At 55.7% G+C, this 27,826-nt stretch overlaps 1 protein-coding gene across 3 annotated transcripts; it reads left to right on the top strand.

The window, feature by feature from the left end:
- On the top strand, positions 1-26,789 carry LINGO3 (leucine rich repeat and Ig domain containing 3). 3 transcript variants are annotated; one of them, XM_071799616.1, is made up of 3 exons: positions 1-176; positions 16,106-16,209; positions 22,301-26,789. In XM_071799616.1, the coding sequence occupies exon 3, from the start codon at positions 22,335-22,337 to the stop codon at positions 24,150-24,152; it is 1,818 nt and encodes a 605-aa protein (XP_071655717.1). In that variant the 5' UTR covers positions 1-176; positions 16,106-16,209; positions 22,301-22,334; the 3' UTR covers positions 24,153-26,789. The 3 variants fall into 3 exon arrangements, with proteins under 3 accessions (XP_071655717.1, XP_065714610.1, XP_065714611.1); XM_065858538.2 differs by lacking the exon at positions 1-176 and adding an exon at positions 9,800-9,935; XM_065858539.2 differs by lacking the exons at positions 1-176; positions 16,106-16,209 and adding an exon at positions 9,820-9,935.
- The last annotated feature ends 1,037 nt before the right edge of the window (positions 26,790-27,826 follow it).

The raw sequence follows: 27,826 nt of genomic DNA, 5'->3' as shown, positions 1-27,826 counted from the left end.
TCTGTGCACACCTGTCTGCAATGAGGGGCATGCCTGAAGCTTCACAGAGTCTTAAGCCCTAATTTAGAAAGAAGAGACCTCCTCAGATGAGTGTGGAAGAAGCAAACAGCTTGGTGGAGTGAGAACTGGCTGCAGAGCTGCTTTATGCAAAGGTCAGCACCTTTAATCCAGCCCAGGTAGGTACATTGTGCATGTTTGTGCTGTTGGTGAGGGTGAAAAGGAGGGAGATAATGGTCACGCTGCTGCTGGTGTGCGAAGGCTCAGCTCCAAGAGGGGCGGCCGATTGCCTCCAACGTGCCTGAATGAGCTGCCCTAAATACCTGCTTGCACGTGGCCTTTGTCTAGTTACAGCAGAATAAGCCTTGTACATCCCAAAAATACACACTCGTGGCTAAAAGGCTGTTTGGGGAGGGGTTGGTGGTGCTGCAGCCAGCGTGTTCACTGGGATATGATTTTTACAGAACCTGGTGCTTTTTGAGGACCTGGCCTCTCTCGGGAGGGATGAGAGATTCTGTCCTTTTGCTAGAAGGCAGAAGTGCATTGGCTAAGCCCGGCTTTTGTGTGGTCACCCCTCGCCCTCCCCTGGGTGTTAGGAGAGGGGTGGAGGGGTGGCCGTGGTGAGAAGCAGGTGGAGGGTTGTGTTGGTTCCCTCCTTTCCCCACCCTGAGGAAAGGGCGCTCCTGGCCATCACCAGCGCTGCTAGAAACAGAGCCATCGCCTAGAAGGTGCACAGTTTCCAGGCCAGATATTTTTGGCTCTTGTGTGCTCTGAATGTCGAAGTTTTCCAAAGGCCTTGAGCCAATATTTGTGCTGCTGCTCTTGTTGTAGTCTCCTGAACCACAGCCAAGCTGTTGGTCACAGTCGGGTGGCACGGAGAAACCGGTGCTGTGCTGGATGCCAACACTGGGCTGGCGTCCAGTTGAGAGATAGAATTGAGGCCCAGAGACTTTTATTGCATGTCACACTGTGATGGAAAAGTTGTGAGATCCAGCAGGCCAGACCCCCACACTAATGGCCATGTTTGAATGAGCTGAACCTCCCCCATGGTGACTGTGGTGTGTGTCTTTCTAGCTAAACCCCCAGTGAAAGCTCCTGAAAACAAAGATGGGAAGGAGAGTGTGCTGCAGGCATTAATATGCACATACATTAGGTGTGTGACTCACACAAGAAAGAGTAATTTTCAGGTCCTATTAGCTTCATCTGTGCACTCTCCAAAACTCTGTATTTATTCAGATTTTACTTAAGATGCTGCAAGATATTAGCTTAGAAAAATGGGAGGTGACAGGGAAGGATGAGAGCCAAGGACACCTCCCATCCCAGCCCCACGGAGGTCAGGAGGGATGAGGTCCTTGCCAGCAAGCTGATCTTCAAGTTGAGCCAAGGAAGGTTTAGATTGGATATTGGGAGAAATTTCTTCCTGGAAAGGGATTTTGGGCATTGGAACAGGCTCCCCAGGGCAGTGGTGGAGTCACCATCCCTGGAGGGTTGGACAGACGGACATGAGGTTCTCAGGACATGGGGCAGTGCCAGGGCTGAGAGGAATGGTTGGACTTGATGGCCTTGAGGGGCTTTTCCAACCGAAATGACTCTATGGTTCTATCTCCTGGTGCCTGTGCGCTAGAGGTGGCTCCAGGCCTGGGGTGCACAGGGGCATGAAGGGACCAAGGGTTGCACTGAGTTTCTTGGCCGGTGCCCTGGCTCTGTGCACGTGGAAGAGGCACCTGCAGCTTCAGCCCAGGCCATGCATCTCTCAAATGCAAGCAGCCCAGAGGTGGGTGTCCTCCCAACAGCCATGCATCATTCATGCATGAGTGCTCCCTATCTGATAAATCAGAGAGACAAGACACAAAGGGGCTTTTAATTATAGAAACAATTACCAAGGATAATGACAGCAGTGGTGTGATGGATTACTGTTACTCCTAAAGTTTAATAGAGCTTTAGTAGTTTTTGTCAGATGTGGAAAGCTATGAGACAATGTTTCCTTGGGTGTTTGATCAAGCATCTCTGCTCCTGCCTCTCATTTGCAATGAGATATGTTTGGGGGCTTTCAGCAGATGCAGGGGTTTGGGTGGATGGAGCCTCTGTGAGATTTGTTATGGGAAGGGACAGGGCTGAGCGAGGTGCTGTTGCCCAGCGGGAGTCACTGAGGTGGGACAGCCCAGCTCAGTGTCACCAGCCATCGCTCAACATGGAGCCCCCAGGCTCGTGTGATCTGAGGACAGATGCTGTTCCCCACAAAGCAAGTCCCTTCACAGCCCCCAGGTGAGCGCAGTGCCCCCTATACATGGCATTAGCATCAGTGCACCTGGGGCTTTCTGAGACAAGGATCAGAGAATGATTTGTGTTGAAGGGCCCTTCCCAGCTCCCCCAGTGCCCCCCCTGCCATGAGCAGGGACATCTTCACCAGCTCAGGTTGCTCAGAGCCCCGTCCAGCCTGGCCTGGGATGTCTCCAGGGATGGTTCATCCACCACCTCTCTCCCCAACCTGGGCCAGGCTCTCACCATCCTCAGGGACAACAATTTCTTTCTGTTCCCAGACTCAGAGAACACCCCCAGCCCCATTTTCTGCCTCCCAGCAGCCTGGTGAGCCAGGCACAGGGCTGCCCTGCCTGGGCTCCAAGTTTAATCTGCTTAGAAGACGCTGACAGAGCCAAGGACTGGGGAAAATGCACGAGTCGGCAGGAGCTGCTCTTTGCCTGCAGCTCCGATTATCGCCCTGGCAAGGCGGCTGCCAGGGCAGCGCGGCTGGAGCTGACGGCAGCTGCCAGCGAACACCCGCGGCAGTGGGGATGCAAATGCAGAGCGACAGGAGGGCGAGAGCCCTGCTGGGGACAGGGGGTGGCTGGAGCTGTCACCAGAGAGGTGAGGTGGAGCAAACCATACCAGCAAACAACTGGAGCTGCCCTTCCTCCTCCTTTCTGCGGGATGCTGCAGCTCCCAGTGGTGGAAAACACAGGTGACACGGGTGCTGGTGTGGTCCAGAGTGGTGTGACCTGGGACCTTGGCCGTGGGTGCTGCAGGGAGAGCGTTGTCCTGCAGGAGCTGTGTCCTGGCCTTGACTCCTGCCTCACATAATTGAGGTCACATCTGGGACTTTGTGCCCAGTCCAGGGGTAATGGGCACAGACTGAAATGCAGGAAGTTCCATCTGAATCTGAGGAGAAAATTCTTTGCTGTGATACATGTGAAGGTTGGGAAGATGGAGAAAATTGTGAGGGTTGGCACCTCGCTGTGGTGTGACCATGAAAAAGGACTGGGAAGGACACGTCCTCGCACACAACTGCACCTGCTTGTGCACGCTTTCACACACCTGCACATCACATGGATCACAGAATTGTTTTGGTTGGAAAAACCCCTCAAGATCATGGAGTCAAACAGTTAACCCAGCCCCATGTCCCTGAGAACCTCATCTCCATCTGTCCAACCCTCCAGGGATGGTGAGCAGCAATTCATCTGCAGTGGCCCCATCTCCAACTGGGAACCAGCATCTCTCAGAGCTGAGCAGACACAGCCATGGCTTGAGCTGATGGATTGAGGAGAGGAGAACCTGGTCTATCTGAATTAAGCATGAAGACAGATGCCAGGGTCGCGGGGGCTTGGGTTGGAAAAGGCACAGGGGACAGTTTTTGTCTAGCGGGTACAAACGGCATGTTTGTCGTCCCTGGCACCGCAGTGCCTGGAATCCTAATCGCCTGCAAAGCAGCTCTAATGATATTTGAAAATGAGCTCGGAGCTGCCGGGAGGGATTCGATGCTGTGCTCAGATAAAGGCAGGCGGGACACGCGGAGGGGGGCGAGGAGCCGGGGGCGAGCAGCGCGTTTCGCACGATGCAGCTGAGTGAAGGGAAATGTGGGCTGAATTTCATCAGGAGCAATTTCCTAGCGGGGAGGGAGCGAGCAGGCAGCGGAGCGGCCGCCCCCAGCTCTCCGATGGCGAGGAGCGCTGGATCCCACTGGGCACGGCTCCGGCATGGATCCCTGCGCTTGTGCAGGGATGGAGAGGTGATGTTGGACCCTTCCAGAAGCCACCAGTGTCTCTGCCGTGCAAAGAGAGGAGGTGTTATAAAACAGCATCTTCAAAAAGCTGCTGTGCTGATGCTGTCCATCGCCCCTTCTCCTGCCTGTCTGCATTGGGAGGGCTGTGGTGCCCGAGCACATCCAAGCCCATGTATGGGCCAGTTCTGCTGGCGCTGCCACGTTCCCTCTGCTCTGTCCTGTGCACAAGCGGAGTCCCAGGGGCTCCATGGCGTGGGGGGCCATCGACTGGACACAGCAGCACATGGGGCTGTGAACCAGGACAAGGAATGGGAAGAAAATCACTGCATCTGCCACCTCCAACCATGGGCAATGCTTCAAGAAGGGACACGTGCTGCCTGTTCACTCTGTAGGGACGGCACTGCCCCATGTCCTGACAACCTCACGTCCGTCTGTCCAACCCTCCAGGGATGGTGACTCCACCGCTGCCCTAGGCAGCCTGTTCCAACACCCAATGCCCCTTTCCAGTGAGAAATTTTTGCTAACATCCAATCTAAACCTCCCCTGGTGCAACTTGTGGTCATTTCCTCTCATCCTATGACTTTGTGCTTCTTTGGACAGGGAATTAGGGGTGCTGTTTTGGGGGGCTGTTGAGCCTGAAAAGCTCCCCCAAAGGCAAGAGGCACTGGTGTCTGATGTCTCTGCAAAACTGAGCCATAGACCTTAAAAAAGGGGTTGGGGGAAATCCTCCTTCTATGGGAGTTTGTCACCTTGGGCTGACTTCGCTGCCAGAAGGGACACCCTGACCCAGCTGTGGCGAAAGGGCTCTCTGGGGGTTGTTAAAGGCAACTGAGCGCCAGCTCTCGCCACCTCTCTCACTCGAACCCTGTCAGTTGGAGTTGGGAAAGGTCCCTCTCCTTCCTGCTCGGATTAAAACCTTTCACCTGATGGTGTTTCTGCTGGGGACAGCTCGGAACAGCAGGTGCTTGGCCAGAGAAACTTTCATTGTAGTTACCAAATATTTATTAAAAGTAACTAGGCTTAGTCATCGGCGCAGGCTGTGATTGCAGAGCAGGTACCTATGGCCGGTGCTTTGTAGGTAAATAAGCGGGTGAGATGTCTTCCCTCAGGGGTCCGTGCTCTGCCGCAGATCAAAACCACGGACATAGAAACATCAGGGTCAGGGCAGAGTGAGCTGGAGGAGAAGGCTTTTGTTGGGGGATCAACGCGGCTCCGTGCAGAGGAGGTCACACGAGGTGCTTGTGGTGTGGCAGTGACCTTGTCCTGTGCTCCCCAAGCCCCAGGAGTTGGGGGGGTGGGTCATGTCCCTCTGTCTGCGTGAGTGACGTGGGTCAGGGAGGCTGCGTTTTGGGGTGTCGGTGGGGGGACCTGGTCAGAGCGAGCCCATGGGACCTCCCAGCCAGGCAATCATGGAATGAGAATCACAGAACCATTTTGGTTGGAAAAGAACCTCAAAATCGAGTCTAACCGTTCCCCCACCCCCAGCACTGCCCCATGTCCTGAGAACCTCATCTCCGTCTGTCCAGCCCTCCAGGGATGGTGACTCCAGCACTGCCCTGGGCAGCCTGTTCCAATGCCCCACAGCCCTTTGGGGGAGAAATTGTTCCCCAGATCCAACCTCAGCCTCCCCTGGTGCAACTTGAGGCCGTTTCCTCTGCTCCTGGCGCTTGTTCCTGGGGAGCAGAGCCCGATCCCCCTGGCTCCAAGCTCCTTTCAGGCAGTTCAGAGATCAGAAGGTCTCCCCTCAGCTCCTGTTCTCCAGCTGAACCTCCCAGGTCCCTCAGCTGCTCCCATCACACTTGTGCTCCAGCCTCTCACCAGCTCCGTTCCCTTCTCTGGACTCTCTCCAGCACCTCAAGGGCTTTCTTGGCATGAGGTCCCATCCTGGCGGGTCCCTGGGATGGTGTCACTCCCAGTTGGGAACCCACAGATGGAGCGGGGCCCCTACTGCCCTTCTAGCCAGAGGAGGGGACAGCGTGGGGTGGTGTCCCCTGGACACCCAGGGCCTTGCTGCCTATGGCCATGTGGTGTCACTCTCCACTCGGGTGTGGGTTTCTGCAAAGCCTCCAACCAGCACATCTACCTGGGAGGATATTGGGTAATAACCCTTTCCCTGTGCACCAGGAGCAATTGGACACCCAGGGAAGAAGCACCAGGGGTACAAGCTCCAGGGTCAGCGCTCTCCCCTGTCCCTGTGGCTTGGCTGGCTCTGGTGCAGGGACATCTGGGGCTGGGGGTGTCTTGGCTGCCCTCCAGCCACGTCCTGGGGCTGGGACCCCACCAAGCGAGGACAAGGACGGGCTCCTTGGCATCCCCAGCCCTCACAGCATCAGGCCAGCCCTCCCCGGTGGGGGTTAAAACATGTATAGATATTCTTAGGGACATGGTTTGGTGCCAGAGTGAGGCTGTGGTTGGACTTGATGATCTTAAGGGTCTCTTCCAACCAAAATGATTCTATGACTCCAAAGGGATGCTCACTGAGCTCCCCAGCCTCCCGATTTCTGCAAGATCAAACACTGGCTCCTCCTGGATCCACCATGGGGACCACGAGCCATCGGCAGCTCCTCCGAGGAGTCAATCGACGTTTCCATCAGTCAGAATTAACGGCCACCAGAAGTCTATAGTCATCGCATGGCTCCCGCTGCCGCATCCTTAGCAGGGCTGGCACTGTCACTGGCAGAGCTGAGTGCCACGTGTGAGCTGCGGGACCAGCGCGGCCGGCAGCACCGGGGCTGGCACAGGTCCCCAGAGAGCCAGGGGGGACCCTGGACCCGGCGCCCAGCAGGAAAAGCTCCCGCACTCCACTGTGAGAAGGCAAAGTGGGGGGAAAAATAAGTTTATCACTCTGTTTGTTGGATATATTTTTCCCCTTAGCACGTTTCAGCCAGAAACTCTTTGAGATTTTGAGCGTATGCCAGAGCAGCTGTGATTTCTTTTTAAATTTCTCTTTTTATTTTTTTTTTTAAATCATTTTGCTGAGTCTGTGTGAAAATGCCCCAGAAAGCAGTAAAACTTGTCAAGATACTCGCAGCGCTGGCTTGCTCAGAACAACACCCCCAAAGGCAGAGACCCCCCCAAATCCCCAGCGCCCTGCGACTTCTGCGCTTCCCCCCAGGGACACTCCCACCCCCCAAAACCAGGGGCACCTCAAGAGGAGGAGGTGACATTCGTGCTCCACTCTGGTCGCAGGGGACAGCTGTGACGCAGGTGGCCCTGCTGCGTCCCCAGTCCTGATCCTGAGCAAGAGGCGGAGTTTGGAGTGATGTGTTTTCTGGGTCCCCATCCTCATTTTGTGGGGGACACACGCTATTTTGTGCAGGGCCAGGCTCTCAGGGCAGGGGTGACAGATGGGGCTACAGTCCAGGAGACCAAAGGAGGGGACCAGGTCCTATCCGAGCACCCCAAATGCCACAGCCCCTCGCAGGGAGGAGGTTCCAGCTGCACAGATGACAGGGCACCCCTGGCCCAGCCTGTCCCTCATATTCTGCCCTAAGCTCCTTTTTGATTAGTGCTCATATTGAGGCCAATTTGAATTAATTGGAGAGCAAGACCTATGGACACGCCTCATGGGCCCCTCCAGGAAGCAAACCTGTTTACCTGGCACCTTTGCTCTGCGTCTTTGTCCTGTTCTTTCATTAAAGCCCAAAGTGATGCTAAAGGAGCATCAAAGCTAACGGGAGGAGGTGGTGACTGGGGGGCACTGGATGGGGAGCAAGGCCGAGCTAAAACCCAGTGTCACAGGCTTTAGTCACAACCAGCTCATCCTGGTCAAATCACTTCTCTTGATTTCCCCCAAATAATGGCATGAAAGGGAAACAGTGAGATGTATAATAATTTGGTTTTCTGGTAGGAGGCTTTGGGAGGGGTAAGGGACAAAGTGGCCCACTCCACCCTGGGCTCCCCCCCTGTATTGCCACCACTCTGCCCCCCAAAATCAACTCTAACCCTGGCCAGAAGGCAGGAAAGCATCACACAAAATCAGATCAGCACTTGGCTCCCAGAGATAAAAGCAAGAGCCGTATGGATGAAACAATTCCCCCTGTCCCTTGATTAATAACAAGGCAGACCTGCAGAGTGAGGGCGGGGGGGATGCTGTTTAATTGACTTTATGTTTTTGAAACAGCAGCTTAATGACTAGGTTTAAATTAGCCAGCATCACCTTTTCATCCTGGGGAATTGCAATGAAACATGGATTGCTCCGGCATGCCCTCCCCCTCACGCCAGCCTCTTAAAAATACATCTCCAACTAAAGCAGTTGCATTTCTCACGCTTGGATTTTCCATCTTTTATTAAGCAGATAAATCGTTATTGTTTAAAACAGCAATTAAATTCCTTCACACCCATGTAAATCTCCTAGTTTTAACTTCAGATCCAGGCATGAGGCTGAGGAGGAAACTCAAATGGGAAAGCCCAAGATGCTTGTGCCTGCAATGAAATTATAAATCCACATCCTGGAGCAAACGAGCAGTAGGAGGCAGCCAGAAATCTCCATCAGCAGAGGCACTGGGCTGCAGCAAGGGATGGAAGTTGCAAGTGGAACCGATAAGACACCGAAGCTGGGAGAACTGTTGGCATCTCTGGCAGCATCCTGCACTATCGGAGCCAGTTCAGGCAAGAGCATCTACTAGAGGAGCCTGTGGCACCACATCAGCCTGGGATTCAGCGCTGCACCCTGCTCTTCAACCATGATTTCCTCCCTCAGTTTCCCCATCTGTAAAATGGAGGACATGCTGCCAAACTCTGCCTGAAAACCGCTGTCAGATGCAGAAAATGTAACTGAATTGCTGAGGCGATGCTCATCGGCTGTCACGCAACAGATCAAGGGCATGGGACACTCTGCTTCAGCGGCTCATGTCCCCTGAGCCCTGTGGCCAGCAATGCTAAAGCCAGCCCAGACCAAGCATGGACGGACAGAGAAAAGCAACAATTCTGCCCTGAAAGGATGTCAGCGCTAAGGAGGGGATTGGCCTCTCCCACCCTCAAAGTCTAATGAACCAAATCATCCACATTTGTGGGAGGCTTTAGCAGGGGTGGAGAGGGGCAAGGAGAGAGTTCCAAGGAGGAATGGCTGATGGTGAGTGCTGTCTGTGGGGTGTGGGTGCTGCTGGGGGGCACCACACTATGGCTCGGAGAATTTGGCATCTTCCTGGCCCTGTTGTGTCTGCCTGTGAATGTGGCATTGCTGAGAGGGACAGCAGAGCCCACTGTGGGGAGACGAATGTGGGAGCCCTGGCTGCTGGTTGTACTTTTTCCTGGTGTTATGGTGCTGTTCGTGCCCTGTTTGTCCCAGTTCCCCCGTTGGATGGGGATGAAATGGCTGTGTCGGTCCATGATCACGTCGGTGGGTTAAGACCCCAGTACAGAGAGGGGGCTTCCAGTGAGGTGGGCAGCCAGACCCTGTCCCAGGGCAGGTGATGTGGGGTAGGGGAGGATGCAAGCAGGATGCTGTGGGGCTGGGGGAGCCCAGGCAGGGCGACATGGGATAGTGTCCCCATGCAGGGTGGCATGGGGGTACCTGAGCGTGCTGGCTTGGGGTATCAGGTTTGCTGGCATGGGGTCAGGGGCTCCAAGCAGGGTAGGTCGGAACGGGGGGACGCCAGGCTGGCCGGGGAGACCCCTCCCCTTTGGACACGGCGTGGCAGGTGAGGGTGCCTGCATTTCTCCGCCGGTTCTGCCCGCTCCCCGGCGGCAGCGCAGCCCGGGGCCGCGCATCGTGCCTGTCCCCGTCCCTCCCCCGCGCTCCCGGGGCGGCGCGGCCCGGCGGGGGGCGCGGGGGGCGGCTCCCACGGCCGCTCCGCCGCCGCCGTTCGGCCGAGGCGCGGCGGGGAGCGGCGCCGGGGCCGGGTCGGGGCCAGGGTCCGTCCGGAGCCGCCGCGCCGCCCCCGGGGCTGCGGCTCTGCCCGCACCGCGCCATGGGCAGCCCGGGCGCCGGAGCCGAGCGGTGAGTGCGGGGTCCCGGGGGCTGGTGGGGGACGGGGAAGCGCCGCCGGTCGTGCCGCGCCGGACCCAACCGGACCCGCGGGCCGGGGGAGGAAGAGCCCGGCGGGCGCACACGTGGGGGCGGGGGGTGACCGCGGGGCCCCCAGGGGCAACCTCCCCTGCCCCCGGCTCTGCCCGGCCGGTGCCCCCGCCCGGGGCCGCCAGGCCCCTCCGCTCCCCGCAGCCTCCGGCTGGTGCCCGGGGCGGGGGACTCAGCCCCGGCCGGGGGGGCTGCGCTTTTGCCCCCACCGGGGATTTAAACGGCCTCAAGCAGGCGCAGGGCAGCACCGGGAGCTCCAGCCTGAACCTGCCCGGCTCCATCCTCCCCGCTCGGCCCCGGCGCTCCGGAGGGGCTGGTACCTGCAGTCTCCCCGCGGCCAGGGCTGGAGCCGCCGCTCGCAGCCCCTGGAGCCTTTTCCTGGCAGCCCTGAGCGGCTCTGAACGCAGGCGGCGGCAGGAAGGGTCTTCTCCCATCTCACATCACTCCTGTTTTCCCCATAGTCCTGCAGGTTCTTGCTCCTCGCCACCCCAGGGCCCTGCCCGCCCCCCTCTCTCAGCATCCTTGTTTTTAGGGCTAAGCGAATTCTTCTCTCAAAAATCCCAGGGTTGGTTTAAATGCAAATGTTACCGAGGTTGTGTTTCTCGGGGAAATGGAGCAGGCAGCAATCACAGCATACACCGTTCCTATCATTCTGGAATAGCAGCCTGCTTCTTCCTACTCCAGATCCCGAGTACTTTTGTGCCAGTTTCTTAATCCACTTGCAAAGCGGATTGAGCTAAAACCTGACAAAAGGTGCTCTAATTCTCGTGGCGTTTGCGCAAGGCAGCGACTGCAGAAGAGCAGCTGCTCTTTAAATTCGTGCCCAGCCTTACCCTGAGATATGAGGTTTTGGGAAGGAGAGAAGAGCAAACAGGAGGAGAGAGGATAACAGAAGCAGGCAGAGCGCCTGCAGAATAGATCAAGAGCTGTTGGGTGCGTGGATCTGCAGCCTGGCAGCGCCCAGAGCGCGAGCACGTCCCTTCGGAGCAGAGCATCCCCCAAGAGGCTGGACCCTGGGGATGGGGACACTTGGTGGCACAGTGAGGACCAGCCTGGGCCCTTCAAGTTGCTCCCACTTGCTGCTGGGTTTTGTGGCGCGGTCTCGGCTGCCGCCGCGGTGCCACCCGCTCTCACCCTGGCGGGCGCTGGGTTACCCAGGTCCAGCGCCGCTGTCAGGGAGACACCACGAGAGAACCACATCCAGAGCGGGGAAGTTCCTGCACGTCTCTCTGAATCAAATCACAAGGAACTAAAACAAAACTGAAAAAGCAGAGTTGCCCAGCAGCTCCCAGCAAGCCGAACAGCTGCTGGGTGCAATATATTCGTGTGTGTCTTTAAAGCTGGGGCCAGATTTTGCTGCTGGCCTTAAAAATGCAGAAATGCAGGTGGTGAGCCCCATGATAACCCCTTGGTAAAGGGAGGGGTCTTGGGGTTTTGCACCCCAAAGCTCTGCTTTTCACTCATCCCTTGCACTGCAGAATGGAGACTGGGGATAAGGTTCATGGGGGCATGGCAAGAAACGTGGCGTGCGTCCTTTAAATGGGAGAATAACTCAAAATGTGTTGGGGAGCTGCCAGTTTGACAGCCTGGGATTGATCTGGTTTAATTTGAGCTAATGTATTTATCATTGGCGTTTCTGTGGCGCTCGTTAAGGCGGAGGGGAGGGAGCAGAGCTGCTGCCTCTTGCTGCTGGGTGAGTTTTGACCAGAGCAGCTGAGAGAGGTGGCTTGTGATCCCACCACCATTTCTCATGGTTTCCAGATGTCTCAAAAATCCCACTTGGATGTCCGCAGCCTTTCCCAAAGCCTCTGGTCCTTGGCTGAGCTGAGCTCGGGGAAAGATGCTCTCAAACACAGCAATGCCCAGCGAAAAAGCCGGAGAAGCGCCCAAGGAACGAGGAGCAGATGTTCCCACCGGCACGGGGAAGCAGGAGTCAAACAGTATCATATGAGAGATGTTTTTTGACTTAAACGCAAGCAGATTTTTCTTTTATCCTACCTGCTGAGCAAGGGGCTGTGGGTGGTGACAGAGAGGGGACGCATCCCAGGCACAGCGGACCCTGCGCCGCCTCTCCTGCCGCTGGACTCAGCCCTTCCCAGGGGCTGCACTTGTGCTGATTCCTCTCTGAAGATAGCAGGGCCGGGGGCTTTTTTCCTAAATTTTGGGGGTTTTTTTAGTGTTTTGAGCTCAGGAATGTCTCCTGTTATTAGCGGAGTTAATCCTGCATCGCAAGATAACACATCCCTTGCTCCGAGGCCCAAACCTAATCACTGCGCTTTCCCTCTGAGCAACAGCACAAGCCCGAATTAAGCGTCAAATTTGAAGCCCAATGGTACGGACAAACAAAAGCGCCCAGCTGTAGCTTGGCGTTTAAAGGCTTTAAATTGATGCTGTTGGAATCAATGGAGCCTTTTCAACTTCTGGTTGTCGGTTGCCGCTGTTTGGCCCCCGAGCATCCCACCAGGGAGCGGGTGGCCCCTCTCTGCTCGCAGACGTGGGGAACTGAAGCTGCCATAAGGCAGAGGAGCTGGGCTGCTCCGGCAGATACAAGCCACGTCGCTGCTGCGTTCGCATCCCTGGGATGGGAGCGAGCTGTTGCTGTAGCCCTGGAAATAACGTCAGGAATGTAAAGCACATGGGTGGGTGCGTTTTCCGTGGGCAGCGGTAATTCCCGCGCTGCCAGCTCACTGGGAGCCCAGGTGGGATGTCTGTCACCAGCATCTCCCCGAGCACCGAATCACACATGTCGGAGCTAAGGGACGTGGGGACCCAGTGAGCTTGTCCCTGGCTGTGCTGACTCACCCGGTGGCTATGAAAAGCCCCAACGTGCATCCCATGCCTCAGTTTCCCTATCTGTAAGTGGATGGAGTCTGGAGGCCTGGCTTTGTAGGTTAATGTACTCTCTTAGACGGACACGCTCCTGCTGCCCAGCTGTGTCTGCAGCTGTGGGGCAGCCACTGAATTGCGTGGAAGGGCGGCGGGGGCATCGCAGTATCTCTCCCATCCCCGAGCGGGAGGTGATGCCAGAGCCCCAAGGGCTGTTTTGTGAATCCTGGAAAAACACCAAAATGAACAGGCGAGGGCAGAAACGTTCAGAGCGGAGATTTGAGAGGAGATGAAAGAAAGCAATAAAACCCGCGAGAGCGTTTGCGAAAGATGCCGAGAACCGCTCCGGCTCACCGGCCGCAGTAGGGAAATTGATTTGGCTTCAGGTGTTATCGGTTGACTTTATCTTTGAAGTTTATGTAGGGTTTACCTTGCAAGACAAATTTTTCGTGCCACCATGAGCTTTGCTGCGCTTTGCAGCCCCATCCATCATATGGGTTTGGTTTTGTCTTGTTTTGTTTTAAAAAGCTGTGTTCCAGCTCTTAACGGCTCAGACCCGGAGTGCCGGGGCTTCTCGTTCGGCTCCTGATGCGGCAGCCAAAATAGCAGCGGCCACATACCGTAGTGGCGAGGAACAAGTGTCGCCGAGAATTAAAATGACAGATCCCAGCGTCGAGGTCTCCGAGGGTTTGCGCTTTATTAAGCAACAGTGAGTTCATAGGGAAGGACTTTTACCCCAAGCACTGGTTGTGTGTACAAGAAAAGAGAACCAGGGACTATATTTGGGTTCAGCTGTGTGATGGGGAGACGGGGCCAGGGGCGTGATCTGGGTGGACTCAGCCCCGTCCAAGCAGAGCCCGGGGGGCGTTTGGGCAGAGCAGGGACCAGGCGATGGGAACAGCTCCCCTTGGAGATGCTGAAGGGGGACAGACTTTTGAGCAGGGTCTGTTGCGATAGAACAAGGGGTGATGGTTTTAAACTAAAGGAGGGAGATTCAGGCTGGACATGAGGAAGGAATTGTTGGCCCTGAGGGTGGTGAGAGCCTGGCCCAGGTTGGGCAGAGAGGTGGTGGATGAACCATCCCTGGAGGGACCTGCGTGGTCCTCATGTGGTTCCCCCTTCCTAAAATGTGGTTTCATGATGATGAGGTTATTTAATAGATCCATGTTTTATCTCTTTGCCTTAGGGTCTCCCTCTTACTGCCACCCCCTCCTATTAAAAATTCATTTTTTCTCCCAGATACTGTTGCTAGAGGGAGATGGGGAGAACTAAAGGAGGTTCTTGAAAGGGAGGAGGGAAAATATTTAATAGAAACTGAACAGAAGAAACATTTGAAGCAAATATTGGCTCTCCCTCCTGCTGCCCTGGGCACGTTTGATCCCAAGCACTGCCCGTCCCGTCGCAGGATCCTGGTGCTCCCGGTGGTTTTGTGGGACGTGGGGTGAGCCCAGGCGATGGAGACGCGGTGAGCGTGGTCCTCGCGGTGCTCCTCATGATGCTCTCATGGGTCGGTACACGGCAGGGTGTGCAGAGCAGCATCCTCATCGCTGGCCGAGAATCCCATCCAAACTCTATCAGCCAGGTCTCTGCAGTGACTCTGGTCTATAGATACGATAAAGCCTGAAATGGGACGAGTGGTTTGTTTCCCCTCGGGGGAGCGGGAGGGCTGGAGCTCTGGCTGCTGTTTCAGACCCGGTCTCGGTGGTGCACGGGTGCAAACCGGGAGGGCGGTTGGTGCTTCTGGCCTCTTTTTGCAGAGAGTCACCCGGTCTGACCTTCCCCGTGCTCGGGGACAGCTTGGCACTAACTCTTCGATATTGCCAGAATGAGCTATTTTGTATTTTTCCGTTTAAATCTCATTTGAAGGCAAGTCCATCTGGTTCCCTTTGTGCTGCCAGAGGGAAAGGCTGCTCTCAGGTCAGCGTTCTCCGGGGCATCTCCTCGCTGGGGACCCAGGCGAGGTCCTACAGTCACGACCTCTGACTCTTCTCCTTTCCATCAGAGCAGCAAGGAGGGATGGAGCAGGGCCCCTGTAATTAGACACTAATTGGAGATGGAAAACGAGCAGGACCCTGCAATTGCAAACCAAAGCTGAAGTGACATAAATAACATCTAAATTGTGACCTTTTTCCATAAACAGGAGTATTAACTGAGTGTGACAAATGAAGCGGGGGGGAATAATGCTGTTTTCATTAGTCCACGTGCCAAGGGCTTGCTCAGCCCCGCACCAACATCTGACAACCTCTGGAAATTCAGGATGAAGTTGTTTGCGGTGGCAAACAGGGTTGTGATCTGATAGATCGGTCTCATCCATCACTGGATGTGCTTCTGATGTGGCCACCAGATTTGGATGTTTTCCCCCATGGATTTGCCCCAAGGTTCTTGGTGGGTCCTGGCTGTTGCTGCCCCATGGGTCACAGTTCATGGGGGGACACAGCAGAACCATCACCAGCACCGGGACCGCTCGGTGCTGGGACCTATGGATGCTGGCTGGATGCTGCTCGGCTGCCTCCATCTCAGTGTCTTCCCACTTTCCCAAGACTTTAAGAAATAAGTCTCTTTCCCTCTGTTTTTAACACCTCTGCCCCATCTCTCCTTTTCTCTCCCTGGGGTACTTTCTGGCTGTGTCCCTCTGAGAAGCTGGGAGACGCTGTATCCATGCTGCGTTGCTGTGATGGATGGGTGGAGCTGAATTTTACCTCTTTCCCCAATGGTTTTCTGCATTTTCCCCTGCACTTTTGCAGCAAGATGCTCAGCATGTCACCAAGAGATGGGACTTCACTGAGGATTTCCAATGAACAGGCTGTGACACCCCCTACAAGATAATGCGTGGCCAGGGAGTCTGTAACAGCAGCATCTCTGTGTGGGTGTAGCTGAACAGGACCCAAGTGGGACCATTTGTGGTCCATTAACCAGGAGGAGCTGGTTTTCCCCTGAAAAGAGAGCTATTTAAATTCCCTCTTTCTTTGTTACAGGCAAATTAAATGTGATCCAGAGAGCTCAAAATGCTTTAGCAAAATTGTAGCAAATCATATATATATATATTTATATATATATATATATATATATATATATATATATAAAACTAGGCAAGCTGCAGTTGTCAGGGCACACATGGAGCTGGAGCGACACTAGGGGTGCTCCCCCTCTCTGAGAAGTCCCTGTGTGCCACGTCCTCGTGTTTTGGGGGCCATTTATTTGGGATTTCTGTGCTGGACACTGTGGAAAGGTGGTTGACGGTTGTCTCCTTGTGCTGTTTTGTCCAGAAGAGCCAAGGCTGTCTGGATCGGACACTTTGCCATTTAAACATCCCAGCTCTCAGATGCCACAGCTGATCCAGATGTCGCTGCGGCCCCAGACCTGCAGAACGGTGAGTGTTCCCCAGGGTTGTTGGGGCTCAGCACCACTGCTGCCCTTGCCCCCCATGGGGTTTGTGCACTGGAATGCTTGAAATCCAGCTCATTTGTAGCTCCTGGCCATCCCTTGCTTGGTGGCATCACCTCCCTCCTCGTCCCCTCAAGCCAGAGGTTTATCCCATGTAAGAGCTGAGCAATCTCCTGCCTGTCGCCACAACCCCAAAATGAGCAAGAAGTGACTCAAGTGGGGACGTGATGCAAAGCTCGGGGACATTAAGCTCTGGTACTTGCTCCGAGGTTGTGTGAAGAGCAGCAGTTCAGGATTTGGGCAGGTTTTATGGGATTTGGGAGCCCACCAGCTCCATCCCGGGAGATGCCCTCTGGAGGCTTCGCCCTTGCTCTGCTGTTGAGATGCCAGACAGGGAGTTCAGTGATATGTCCCCTTCTCCCCCTGCCACGGAGGCTTCTGACTTTTGGGAACCTCTTTGGGGCTGCAGATGGGCAAGGAGATGCTCTCCTGGTCCCTCGGCCGCAGCTGATGCCCCGAAGCTGTTGCTCTGGGGACCAACGCCAGCGTGTCGCTCTCCAAATGTCACCGCTCGCTGCAATCTGCAGCCTGGAGATGGGGAGGGGGGGCACAGCTGGACCCCCTGAGGCCCATCCAGCCGCCTCCGAAATCTGAGGGGAGATGCTGGGAGGGATCTGATCTCTGTGGGGCTCAGGCAGGGCTGGGATGGGTCCCTGTCCCCCTCCTCTCGTGGGGGTTTATCACAGTGGGGGTTTGGCCTCGCTCCTTTCTGGCAGGATGAGGTATAGATTGCAATGTCAAACGTTATTTCACCCTGTAATGGCATTTTGCTTTCTTTGCTCCCTGCTCCTATGATCATAATTGAGATGGCAATAAAATTTCCAATGCCGCAGCTGTAGACAGGTCTTAAAAAATGTATTGAGCCCCGAACTGATGCTGAGCAGAGCTGCAGCGCGGAGGGAAGGCTGCGGCTCCGTGCTCCCCTCACCTGGGATCCCCACTCCAAACGGGGTTTCCAGCAGACTGGGGGCTCCATATCTGCACCTCTCCCCCCGCTGCACCCGCAGAGGTTTCCTCGCAGAGCTACGAGCTCGTTTTTTCTGCAGGAAGCTGAGCAGTCCTGCTGGGACCGGGTTGTTTTCCACCCATGGCTGCCTCTCCCGCCCTGTCCTCAGAGCAGACATCTGTCTGTCAGTCTGGCCTGTCAGCCTGTTCATCCTGCCCACGAGTCCAGCCGTCCGCTCGAATTAAAGTCTCCCGACTGATGCATCGCCCTCCCAAGGTGCTGTGCCACGGGCTGGCAGCAGCTTGTGCTGGGCTCCAGGTTCCCCCTCCGGAGGGCACCCCTGCACCCCCACCATGGGAACGACCCCCAGGAACAGGGTCTGTTCTGAGCACCGAGTCTGGAAACGGCTGTTGTTTTATCCAGGAGCTTCGGAGAGGTGGCCAGGACTGAGCTGGCTTAGAATAGAATCGTAGAATGGTTTGTGTTGGAGGGACCTTCCCAGCTCCCCAGTGCCCCCCCTGCCATGACAGGGACATCTTCACCAGCTCAGGTTGCTCAGAGCCCCGTCCAGCCTGGCCTGGGATGTCTCCAGGGATGGTTCATCCACCACCTCTCTGGGAACCTGGGCCAGGCTCTCACCACCCTCAGGGCCAACAATTCCTTCCTCATGTCCAGCCTGAATCTCCCTCCTTTAATTTAAAACCATCACCCCTTGTCCTGTTACAACAGGCCCTGCTCAAAAGTCTGTCCCATCTTTCTTTTAAGTCCAGAAAGGCCGCACTAAGGTCTCCCTGGAGCCGCGGCCCAGATAAGGGATTAAGAGCAGACTTTGCCATCCAAAGTCCAATGCTGGCAAATGGAGGCATCGATCACAGTGTGATTTATGTGCCACCCCCCCCGAGGGGCTCAGGCCAGCATCACCAAGATGCTGAGCTTAATGAATGACCCAATCTAACGCGCACTGGCATGCTGGAGCGGGTGGGCAAGCGAGGTGGTTTGCTGGGGCAGAACCTGCGGGCAGCAGCTGCAGCTCGGGCTGCAGCGATGTCCTCGGCTGGTGACACGGGGACGGCTGCGCCAGGAGCCGCGGCTGCGTGGGGGGCGGCTGTGCCAGCCCTGCGCTCCGCACGCCCCCCAGCAGCGTCATCCATCAGCTTTCTGAAAGGTGGCTAATTACAGCGTATGCTTTTCTGTTATGATTATTAATCATCCTGCTCCTGTACTTCATTTATTACGGAGCTGCCTGGGTTAGAGGAGCAAAGGCGCGGGGTCCCTTCATGTGGCAGGGTGGCACATGTTCCCTGCTGCTCAGGAGCCGTCGTTCCCCTGTGCTCCGGCAGGTACTGAAGCTGCTGAGATCTGGATCAGGTTTCTCCTTGGCCACTGTTTCCCAGGCGCAGTTGAGATTCAGATCTGACTGATGGCAGAGGTGGTTGAATCCAACTGCTTGTGTTGGAATAAGATCATAGCACCCACTTGTCCTGCTCCCCCTTCCCAAACACTCGTTATAGAGGAGTTATTCACCTTGGTAGAGAAATAAAGATGCTCATGGAATATTAAATACCTCCCCGAAGCCCCTGTTGCTGATGTGCCTTGTCCCCTAGCACATGCAGTGACCTTTTCGAAATGTTGTACGTTGTGGTCGTATCTAAATGTCTTCTCTCCTGGGAGCATCTTGTGGAGATAGAGATTCAGACGTCATGTCTATCAAGAAGAAAAGCAGATTGCGGCCAATCTGTGGCTGCCTGCGTGGTATTGCCTGGGCCACGTGCTCAAGAATCAGGAGGTTATCTCTAAAAATAAGCGGTGGCTTCTTTCAAGTTGTCTCCTTGGCATCTTAGCTCATTAGGGAATCCTCATTTCTGGGTTTTGCAGCGTTTGTGAGGGTTGGGAGTTTCCACGTGGGAGAAAAGTGGAGAGTCCTGTGGTTGTGGATGTTGAGGACTCGGGATGGGGTCATGGAGTGGGAAGATGGATCCATGAAGACATCAGTCATGGCTTTTGCTGGGTAGAACCCCCGTATGGAGTCTGATGGGTGCCCTCCTGGCGCCCACCCGGCCGCTCGACTCTCTCCAGCTCCCCCTGCCCCAATCTGGCTTTGCTGGAGGATGAACTGACCCAGAAAAAACATCCTCTGGATGCCCCAAGAGCAGCAGAGCCGGGATGATTTCTTTCCCAGCCAGGCTCTGGTGGGATTAGGAATAACTCTCTGCTGGATCATTCTCCATTAGGGCTGGTGATTGATTTTTTTCTTCTGTCCTCCCCCCAGCTCTCTCCTCCTCTCCCTGTTTCAGCTGGGTTATTCTCATGCTCGGTTTGCTAATTGCCTCATCACTAGAGCCTCGTCAGAGCGAGGACATCATTTCTGCCTCTAAATTTATGCCTCCTCTCTGATTTAATCTCCTCCATGCCCCAGCGTAAACTGGGTTGTTTCTGCTGCCCTAATCAGAGGGGAAATCTTCTGGTGTCACCCTGAAGCCAGGGGAGGTCCTGGGGATGCCCTGTCAGAGGTTTAATTGGATATTAGGAAAGCATTAGGAACAATTTCTTCCCCAAAGGGCTGTGGGGCATTGGAACAGGCTGCCCAGGGCAGTGCTGGAGTCACCATCCCTGGAGGGTTGGACAGATGGACATGAGGTTCTCAGGACATGGGGCAGTGCATTGGGCTTTCCTGGCTCGTTCCCTGGCCCTGTGTGCAGCAGGTGTGTTATTTTTAAAAATGAATTAAATGTGAAGAAGAGTCTCTATCTAGGCCTTCAACTAGAGTCTTAATTGGCCTCAGTCCCCAGGGACCAGATGAGCCCCAGAGAACGATGAGCTGTTGGAGTAATGAGCTATTAATAAATGCCACTGCTCAGCTCTGCCTGGGATGGGTGGGGACTGGGGGTCCCCATTGTCGCTGCAGCTGGGGTGGCTTCTGCAGGATGTCCCGGAGCCGGCAGAGGGGCAGAGCCACCTCAGCTCCCTGCTCTGGAGCTCGTGTTCGCCTGGGTTTGCTGAGAGGGGGTTCAACCAGTGCCCGTTAATCCCCCCGTGGGGTGTGCTGAGGGTGTCCGGGCTATGCTGGCTCCAGCGGAGCACCCGTGGTGGGGTGAGGGACAGCAGGGATGGGTGATGCTCTGCCCTGGCTGCTCCCGCTCCCCGGCTGCTGGTAAAACAATGCCAACAGGTTCGTACCTTTGCTTAGAGGATCAGGTGGCTGAAGTAGTAACCAAACGTGGAGTCCGGTTACCCTGGGCTCATCCATAATGAACACAGCAGAGCCAGAGCTCACGGGCTGCCTGGGCACAGCGGCCGTGGGCAGCGAAGAGGCCAGAACCTGCCCCCTCCCCAAACCCCTCATGGGGAGGCAATGATGGGCATAGCGAATGTGTGAGCGCGTTAGCCGGACAGCGATGCCTGCTCATATTTATTTAGCATAGAGGTGTTAAATTAAAATAATAAATGTCACAATAAATAGGAGAGGGTTTTTTTTCCTGTGGGTTTGTAGGTCATGCCTGGAGCATCCTTCTCAGCCAGGCAGAGCGGAGCAGAGCCTTCTGAACTATGGGGACCAAGCAAAACTGTCACCCGCCCTCACCCCAGAGCCAGCTCATGTTCCCGAGGCCACCAGCCAGGCAGAGCGAGCGCAAAATGGCTCTTGGCACGGCTGTGAGGAACCTCCTTGAAGGCAGAGGCTGCCAAGCAGCTCCGTCCCCACTCCGCTGTCCAGGTGGCACTTAGGGACCCCCAGCTGCTGGACATGGGAGGAAGGGGCTGCGACACGTGGCAGGGACAGCAGTGGGGTCTCCAGTCCCACCCCACTGTTCCCCAGCAAGAAAAGCTGATGCTCCATCCCCTGGCTGTTAATCCCCTCCCTGCGGTTCTGTGAAGAATGATAACGCTCCCCTCTCGGTTTGATTCTTTGGAAGGAAAAAGGGAAATGTGGCGAAATTAAGACACACACCAAAAAAAGAGAAGTCTCAAGAAGATAATCTCCTGTGGTTCCCACATGGCACTGAGCAATGGGTTTATTGCCAGAGAATTTCTCAGCTTGGATAATGGGATCAAGGTGGGAAATTAGCTGTGGAGGTGCAGTGGCAGCCTGACAGATTTGGGGTGCAGAAGGGGACAGGGAGCGGGGAAGGGGACGCAGAGGAAAGGGAAAGCAGCAGCGAAGTGCTAATCCCTGGAAAGGAGGGCAGCCGGGGCGCCGCGCCCGCAAGGTCGGTGTTAATCCCTCCTCTGCCAAGACTGTGCCCGCAGTGCCTTAATCTCCGCTCCGAGAGGGCGGCACTGGGGACAGGAGGACCCGTCCCTACGTGCAGCACCGAGCGTCCCCCATCCTGCAGGACCTCACGAGCTTGGGGCTTGGGGGTGATTTGTGCTACTGGATAAGACGTTGCTGCAGAGAGGATGTGGCATCCCACCCGTGTCATGATTTTGCAAGGCAAAAGGTGCGTGTCTTTGCTCCAACAGTGCCCTGGGGGTCGTGGGTCTGTGTCCCCGCATTGTCCCAGGATGCTCATGCTCACGGTCCCCTATGCCTGCGTACACACCATGAGCGGCCGAGGGGGCCAAGGCTGAGATGTGGGTCTGCAGCCACGTCTCCTCCCACAAATCTCTCCCCCTGCCTCAGTTTCCCTGCTCTCCTAACAGTGCCTGCAGGCTGTGAGGCTTGTTTACCCCAGATTTGCACAGGACACGGTCACCGAGTCGCATGTTAGATCCTGAGGAGGGGTCTGAAGGGCTTCTGGTGGGGCTGGGACTTTACCAGCACCACTGGCCATGTTTTGGGGAGTGTTTTTCAGCCTCAACCCTGGGGCTGGGGAGGACTTTGTCAGCTCCCCCGTGCTCACTACTGACTCCATGAGGGTGGTGAAACACTGACTCAGGTTGGCCGGAGAGGTGGTGGATGAGCCATCCCTGGAGACATCCCAGGCCAGGCTGGACGGGCCTCTGAGCAACCTGAGCTGGTGAAGATGTCCCTGCTCATGGCAGGGGGGGCACTGGGGGAGCTGGGAAGGTCCCTCCAACCCAAACCGTTCTGTGGTTCTGTGGTTTTATGACTCCACATCTCTTTCCCTTCCAGGTGCATGGGAGAATGGTAGTGAGCCCCTAAGACCATGCTCTACACAATGACATGGTGGCTCCCGGTCCTGGTCCTCCACCTGGTCCTCCTGAGCCCCCTGGGGGTGGCAGCCTGTCCTGCTCGCTGCGAATGTGCCCCACAGATCAAGTCGGTTGTGTGTCACCGCAAGCGGCTCACCTCCATCCCCGAGGGCATCCCCACCGAGACCAAGATCCTGGAGCTCAACAAGAACCGAATCCGCTGCCTGAACCCAGGGGACCTCTCCCCGTACCCGCTGCTGGAGGAGCTGGATTTCAGTGAGAACATCATCTCCAATGTGGAGCCGGGAGCCTTCAGCAACCTGTTCAACCTGCAGACCTTGCGGCTGCGGGGGAACCAGCTCAAGCTCATCCCCCCGGGGGTCTTCACCAAGCTGACCAACCTCACCCTCCTGGACATCAGCGAGAACAAACTCGTCATCCTGCTGGACTACATGTTCCAGGACCTGCGAAACCTGAAGAGCCTGGAGGTGGGTGATAACGACTTGGTGTACATCTCCCAGCGCGCCTTCTCGGGGCTGCTCGGCCTGGAGCAGCTGACCATCGAGAAGTGCAACCTGACCTCCATCTCGGCCGAGTCGCTCTCCTACCTCCAGAACCTGGAAGTGCTGCGGCTCCGGCACCTCAGCATCTCCGCACTGGAGGACCAAAACTTCAAGAAGCTCTACAACCTCCTGCAGCTGGAGATCGACAACTGGCCCCTGCTGGAAGACGTCTCTCCCACCAGCTTCCAGGGCCTGAACCTCACTTCGCTCTCCATCACCTACACCAACATCACAGCCGTGCCCGCTGCTGCCTTGAGGAACCTGGTGTACCTGCGGTACCTGAACCTGTCCTACAACCCCATTAGCACTGTGCTGAAGGGCTCCTTCAAAGACCTCATCCGGCTCCAGGAGCTCCACATTGTGGGCGCTCTCTTGGTGTCTGTGGAGCCACAGGCTTTCTCTGGCCTCAGACAAATCCGGCTGCTCAACCTCTCCAGCAACTTTCTCTCCACGCTGGAGGAGAGCACCTTCCACTCCGTAAACACGCTGGAGACGCTGCGGGTGGACAGGAACCCCCTGGCCTGTGACTGCCGCCTGCTCTGGATCCTGCAGCGGCGGAAGACGCTCAACTTTGACGGGCAGCAGCCCATGTGCTCCTCGCCGCCCGAAATCCAGGGCAACGCCCTGCGCGACTTCCCGGACTCGGTGCTCTTTGAGTACTTCACCTGCCAGAAGCCCAAGATCAGGGATCGGAAGCTGCAACATGTGACAGCGCGGGAGGGACAGTCCGTGTCCTTCCTGTGCCGGGCGGACGGGGAGCCCGACCCCTCCATCGCCTGGGTGTCCCCCCAGCACCGCATGATCACCACCCGCAGCACGGGGCGGGCGACCGTGCTGCCCGGGGGCACCCTGGAGATCCGCTTCGCCCAGGTGCAGGACAGCGGCACCTACATCTGCATTGCCAGCAACGCTGGTGGCAATGACACCTACTTCGCCACCCTGACGGTGAAGGGGCGGCTGGCCGATGGCTCCCGCTTTGCCAACCGAACTTTGTACCTCAGCGAGTTCAACGACACCTCCCACAACGACACGCAAGTCTTCTTGAAGTTTACGTTGGACCTCAAGACCATCCTGGTCTCCACGGCCATGGGCTGCATCACCTTCCTGGGCGTCGTGCTCTTCTGCTTCCTCCTCCTCTTTGTCTGGAGCCGCGGCCGGGGGCAGCACAAGAACAACTTCTCGGTGGAGTATTCCTTCCGCAAGGTGGATGGTCCCACCACCACCACCGGCCAAGGAGGAGCCAGGAAGTTCAACATGAAGATGATCTGAGCATCTCCCAGAGGAGAACCGTTCACTGCTCCGGGCACGGCCGCAGTGGGATGGGGCCAGGGGGTGTGGGAACACCGGTGACACCCGGGGCTGGCAGCGGAACCTCGCTGTCCTGGGGTGCAGCCAGAGGTGACAGGATCAGAACCACATGGACCTCAGGGTCGGGGAGCGATGGCCCCACTGTCCCACCCCACGGTGAGCCCTCGGGGTGCGATGGCTCAGGGGCTGTCCCGGCTCCAGGGGCTCCCAATGTAGCCGACAGTTTTGCTACCAACTATGCATTTCTCCAACCAAGAGATCAGCAGTGCTTGGGCCTGGGAAAAAGAAAACACTTCCTACTTTATTCCCCATTTCCCTTTTTTTTTAAGAGACTCTCCAAAAAACTTTCCTGGTGGTTGTTTATGGTTCTTGTCTTTCCTTGTTGGTTTTGGTTTTTTTCAGTCCAACAATTTTATTTTTTTTAGATGAATTTCCGAGAGAAAAGTCTTCCGGGGCGATGCAGGACTGGGGCGCTCGGGGAGGTTGTGCTGAGCTGGGGGTCACCTCCAGCCCCTTGGCAAAGCCAGACCACCCAGGGCATGGCCGTGCCTTGAGAGCTTCTCTTCAGCAGATTTAAGATGTGGCATCTGCAGACATGGGTGCCTGGGAACAATCCTGCACAAGCAATAATAACCCATCCAAGGCCAGGCTCTGAGGAGCCGCAAGCAAGAAAAGGCGGGGGAAAAAAGGCAAAATGAGGCCAAAGTCATTAAATTCAGGAACAGCAGCCCCAGAATGGTAATGGGCCACATCTTTGCATCTGCTCAAGCTGCCATGGCAGCAATGGGATGAAGGGATGGGGGGATCAAGATTCATATGAGTGCAAAAGACATGTTTGTGTCCATTTTCTTGGGCTTCCCAAAGTCTGAGGGAGAGCAGGAGCCGGCTCGTCCTGCACAGAGAGACCACGCAGCCCAGGGAACAAGAGGAGAGAGTTTGGAACGAGCAGCTCGAGAACCGACGGCAAAAGCAAACGCTGGGAGAAGCTCCTGGCTGGCATGTCTGTCTCCTGTCTGGCACGTCAATCTCCTGGCTGGCATGTCAGTCTCCTGGCTGGCACGTCAATCTCCTGGCTGGCATGTCCATCTCCTGGCTGGTACATCCGTCTCCTGGCTGGCACGTCAGTCTCCTGGCTGGCACGTCCATCTCCTGGCCAGCACGTCAATCTCCTGGCTGCTACGCCAGTCTCCTGGCTGGCACATCCATCTCCTGGCCGGCACGTCCATCTCCTAGCTGGCGCGTCCATCTCCTAGCTGGCATGTCCATCGCATCCACCTGGATCCAGCACCCTGCAGCAGGGGGACCGTAGGTCCATGTCCCCAAGTGTGGGGCAGCACTGGCTTGAGTTGGGGACTCAGGGTTTTGGGTGGGAGAAGGAGCACAGCTGGAACAGCTGGAAGGGAAGAGTCTGGATGGGATAGGTGGCCCGGGGAGCCCATCGTTTCCTCCTCATCCTCCCACCACTTGCACCCCAGGGGTTGCTGCAGGTCCCACATCTGTCCCCATTCCTGTGGGCACCTGGATGGGCACAGCCTCCCAGGCACCCCCACAAGTGAGAGCAGCTGCTTGGGTTGCCCCCTGAGCCCTGTCCTGCTCCTCCCACCCTGTTCTTGCACCCATTGGTGCTGGGTGCCCCCCAGCTGAGTCCCAAGAGGGAGAGGAGTGAAGGAGCCGAGGGTTCAGCACCCTCCTCCCCAAGGTGGCCCCTGTACTGCCAGGATCGGGCCCCCCATTTTAGCAGAGGGGATGCTGCCCCTTCCTCCCTTCCCACCCCTGCCATGGGTCCGGCTGTTGCCGCAGCCCCTTCCCATGGCTGGTGCCCCCAGCCGTGCATGCTGTGTCGTACCAGGATCCCACTGGTGTCACCCCTTGTTTGGTGTCTGGGGGGTTTTACCTGGGGGGTTGGGGAGGGGTCAGGGATGGCCCCCCCGCAGCTGGGAACAGAGGCAGGTTTGGGCAGCGCAGCCCTGACTCAATTTTATATGTAACAAGCATGTGAAATGTATTTGCGGGGGTAAAAGAAAAAAAAAAGGGGGGGAATTTTGTGGCTTGTTTGGTTTTTTTCCCCCTTTTCATTCTCCTTGTGGCTCAAGTAAGAAAAGCTGGAGTCAGGGAAGGAGCCTGACCTGGTCCAGCCCGCTGCAAACCCGAAGGGTGTCCCGGGGTTCAGGCAGATGTTAAGCCCCCAGAATTCAATTTAGGATGATCATCCCTCTCAGAAAACCAGCAGGAAAACCCAGACTGGGAGAAGTGGGGAGCTGGAGGTCGGGTGGAGCTGGAAGCACAGCAGGGAAGGACACTTGTGATGCCAAAGAGCAGGGTCCAGCTGGTGGTTTAGTGACGCTGGACCGACCTTGTTAAAAGATTAAATTCATCTACGTGTGCCAAACGAAGTGGAAGGAAACCTCCCAAGTTTAAAGCAGCAATGGCTGGAAACTCAGCAGCGGGTCAGGGCAGTGCCCAGTGGGGCTTGGGCTTTGCAGCCCATCACCTGCTCACCACCCTGCAAACCCAGAATAACCGACGCTAAACCAACTTTCAGAGGGTATTAAGGTCCATATGAATAACTAATAAATTGTTAATGCACGTGTTAAAATACTGCCACTGCTATTAATCCAATATTAATTATTAACAGAGTGTTTATAAGGATGCACTTAAGCTGAAGGGTGGGAAGCACCTCAGCTCCTGCTTCGGGGAGCAGCTGAGGCGACAGCTCTCCTTGGCATAAAAGAGGAAATTGGGGTTTTTTTTCTCTCATTTCCTGCATAAAAAAAAAAATATATATATATATATTTTTTGCATGGCACGAGAGTGCCCGGGAGGTTGCAAGTCAGGGTATAGTTCGTGCTTGTGCCTTCAGCTGAGGGCATCAGTTCCCCGATACAAAATCACTCCCCTATACAAAAATCACTCCTTTCTAAGGGCTCAGGTTGCTTTTAAACTTGGTGTTGTCTCCTTTATTATACTAAGAGGCATCAAGACATTTTTGGCTAGTTCTCCTGCAAAAGGCAGTTCCTGCCTGCCACCTCTTTCTTTGGTAAAGTTACATTTACTGCATTATTTCTGTAATTTTACTCCTGTTGGTGCCTGGTGTATCTTGAAAGTAACGTTACTCATTAGAGAAAAACATCGATGCTTCAAACGAATTTGCTGTTGCTTAAGACAATTTGTTATACAGTCATTGATATAAATGACTTGGTGGATATAGAGAAAGCCCTGAAGCTCTCAGCACAGGGTCTCACCCACCCACCCACCAGCAATTGCTAATTAGTTGCTAATTATTTGCTAATTAGTTCAAAGAGCGAATAGGAGAGAACAGATTTTAAAAGATTTGGGGGTTTAAAAGAGTAGCTTTGTTCTAGAGGGGAGAGATGCCAATGGGGGGGTTTTGCAGCAGCTGAGTCGTGTCACTTCGTGCTCTCTTGGGGTGGGGGACCAATGTGCCTTCTAACGACCGGGTTCCTCCTTTGCAATGGTTGCAGGAAACCAAAATATTCCACCTAACTGATCTATCTAGAGTAACACAATCTGGAGAGCAGGGAATTGATGGTGTGGTTTGGGGGGGTTTTACCGTGGAAGTCCCCCTGCTTCAGCACAGCCGCCATCCAGAAAGAGCCTGGGAGAGCGCGAAGGCT

The sequence above is a fragment of the Patagioenas fasciata genome, chromosome 27 (genome assembly GCF_037038585.1).
Source record: "Patagioenas fasciata isolate bPatFas1 chromosome 27, bPatFas1.hap1, whole genome shotgun sequence".
NCBI classification, from domain to species: Eukaryota; Metazoa; Chordata; class Aves; order Columbiformes; family Columbidae; genus Patagioenas; species Patagioenas fasciata.
Note: the sequence above shows the minus strand (reverse complement) of the source record. Positions and strands in the feature narration are given on the sequence as shown.

What these genes read in the sequence shown, in the direction of transcription:
- LINGO3 (XM_071799616.1), top strand. Translation starts at nt 22,335, where the DNA reads ATGCTCTACACAATGACATGGTGGCTCCCGGTCCTGGTCCTCCACCTG.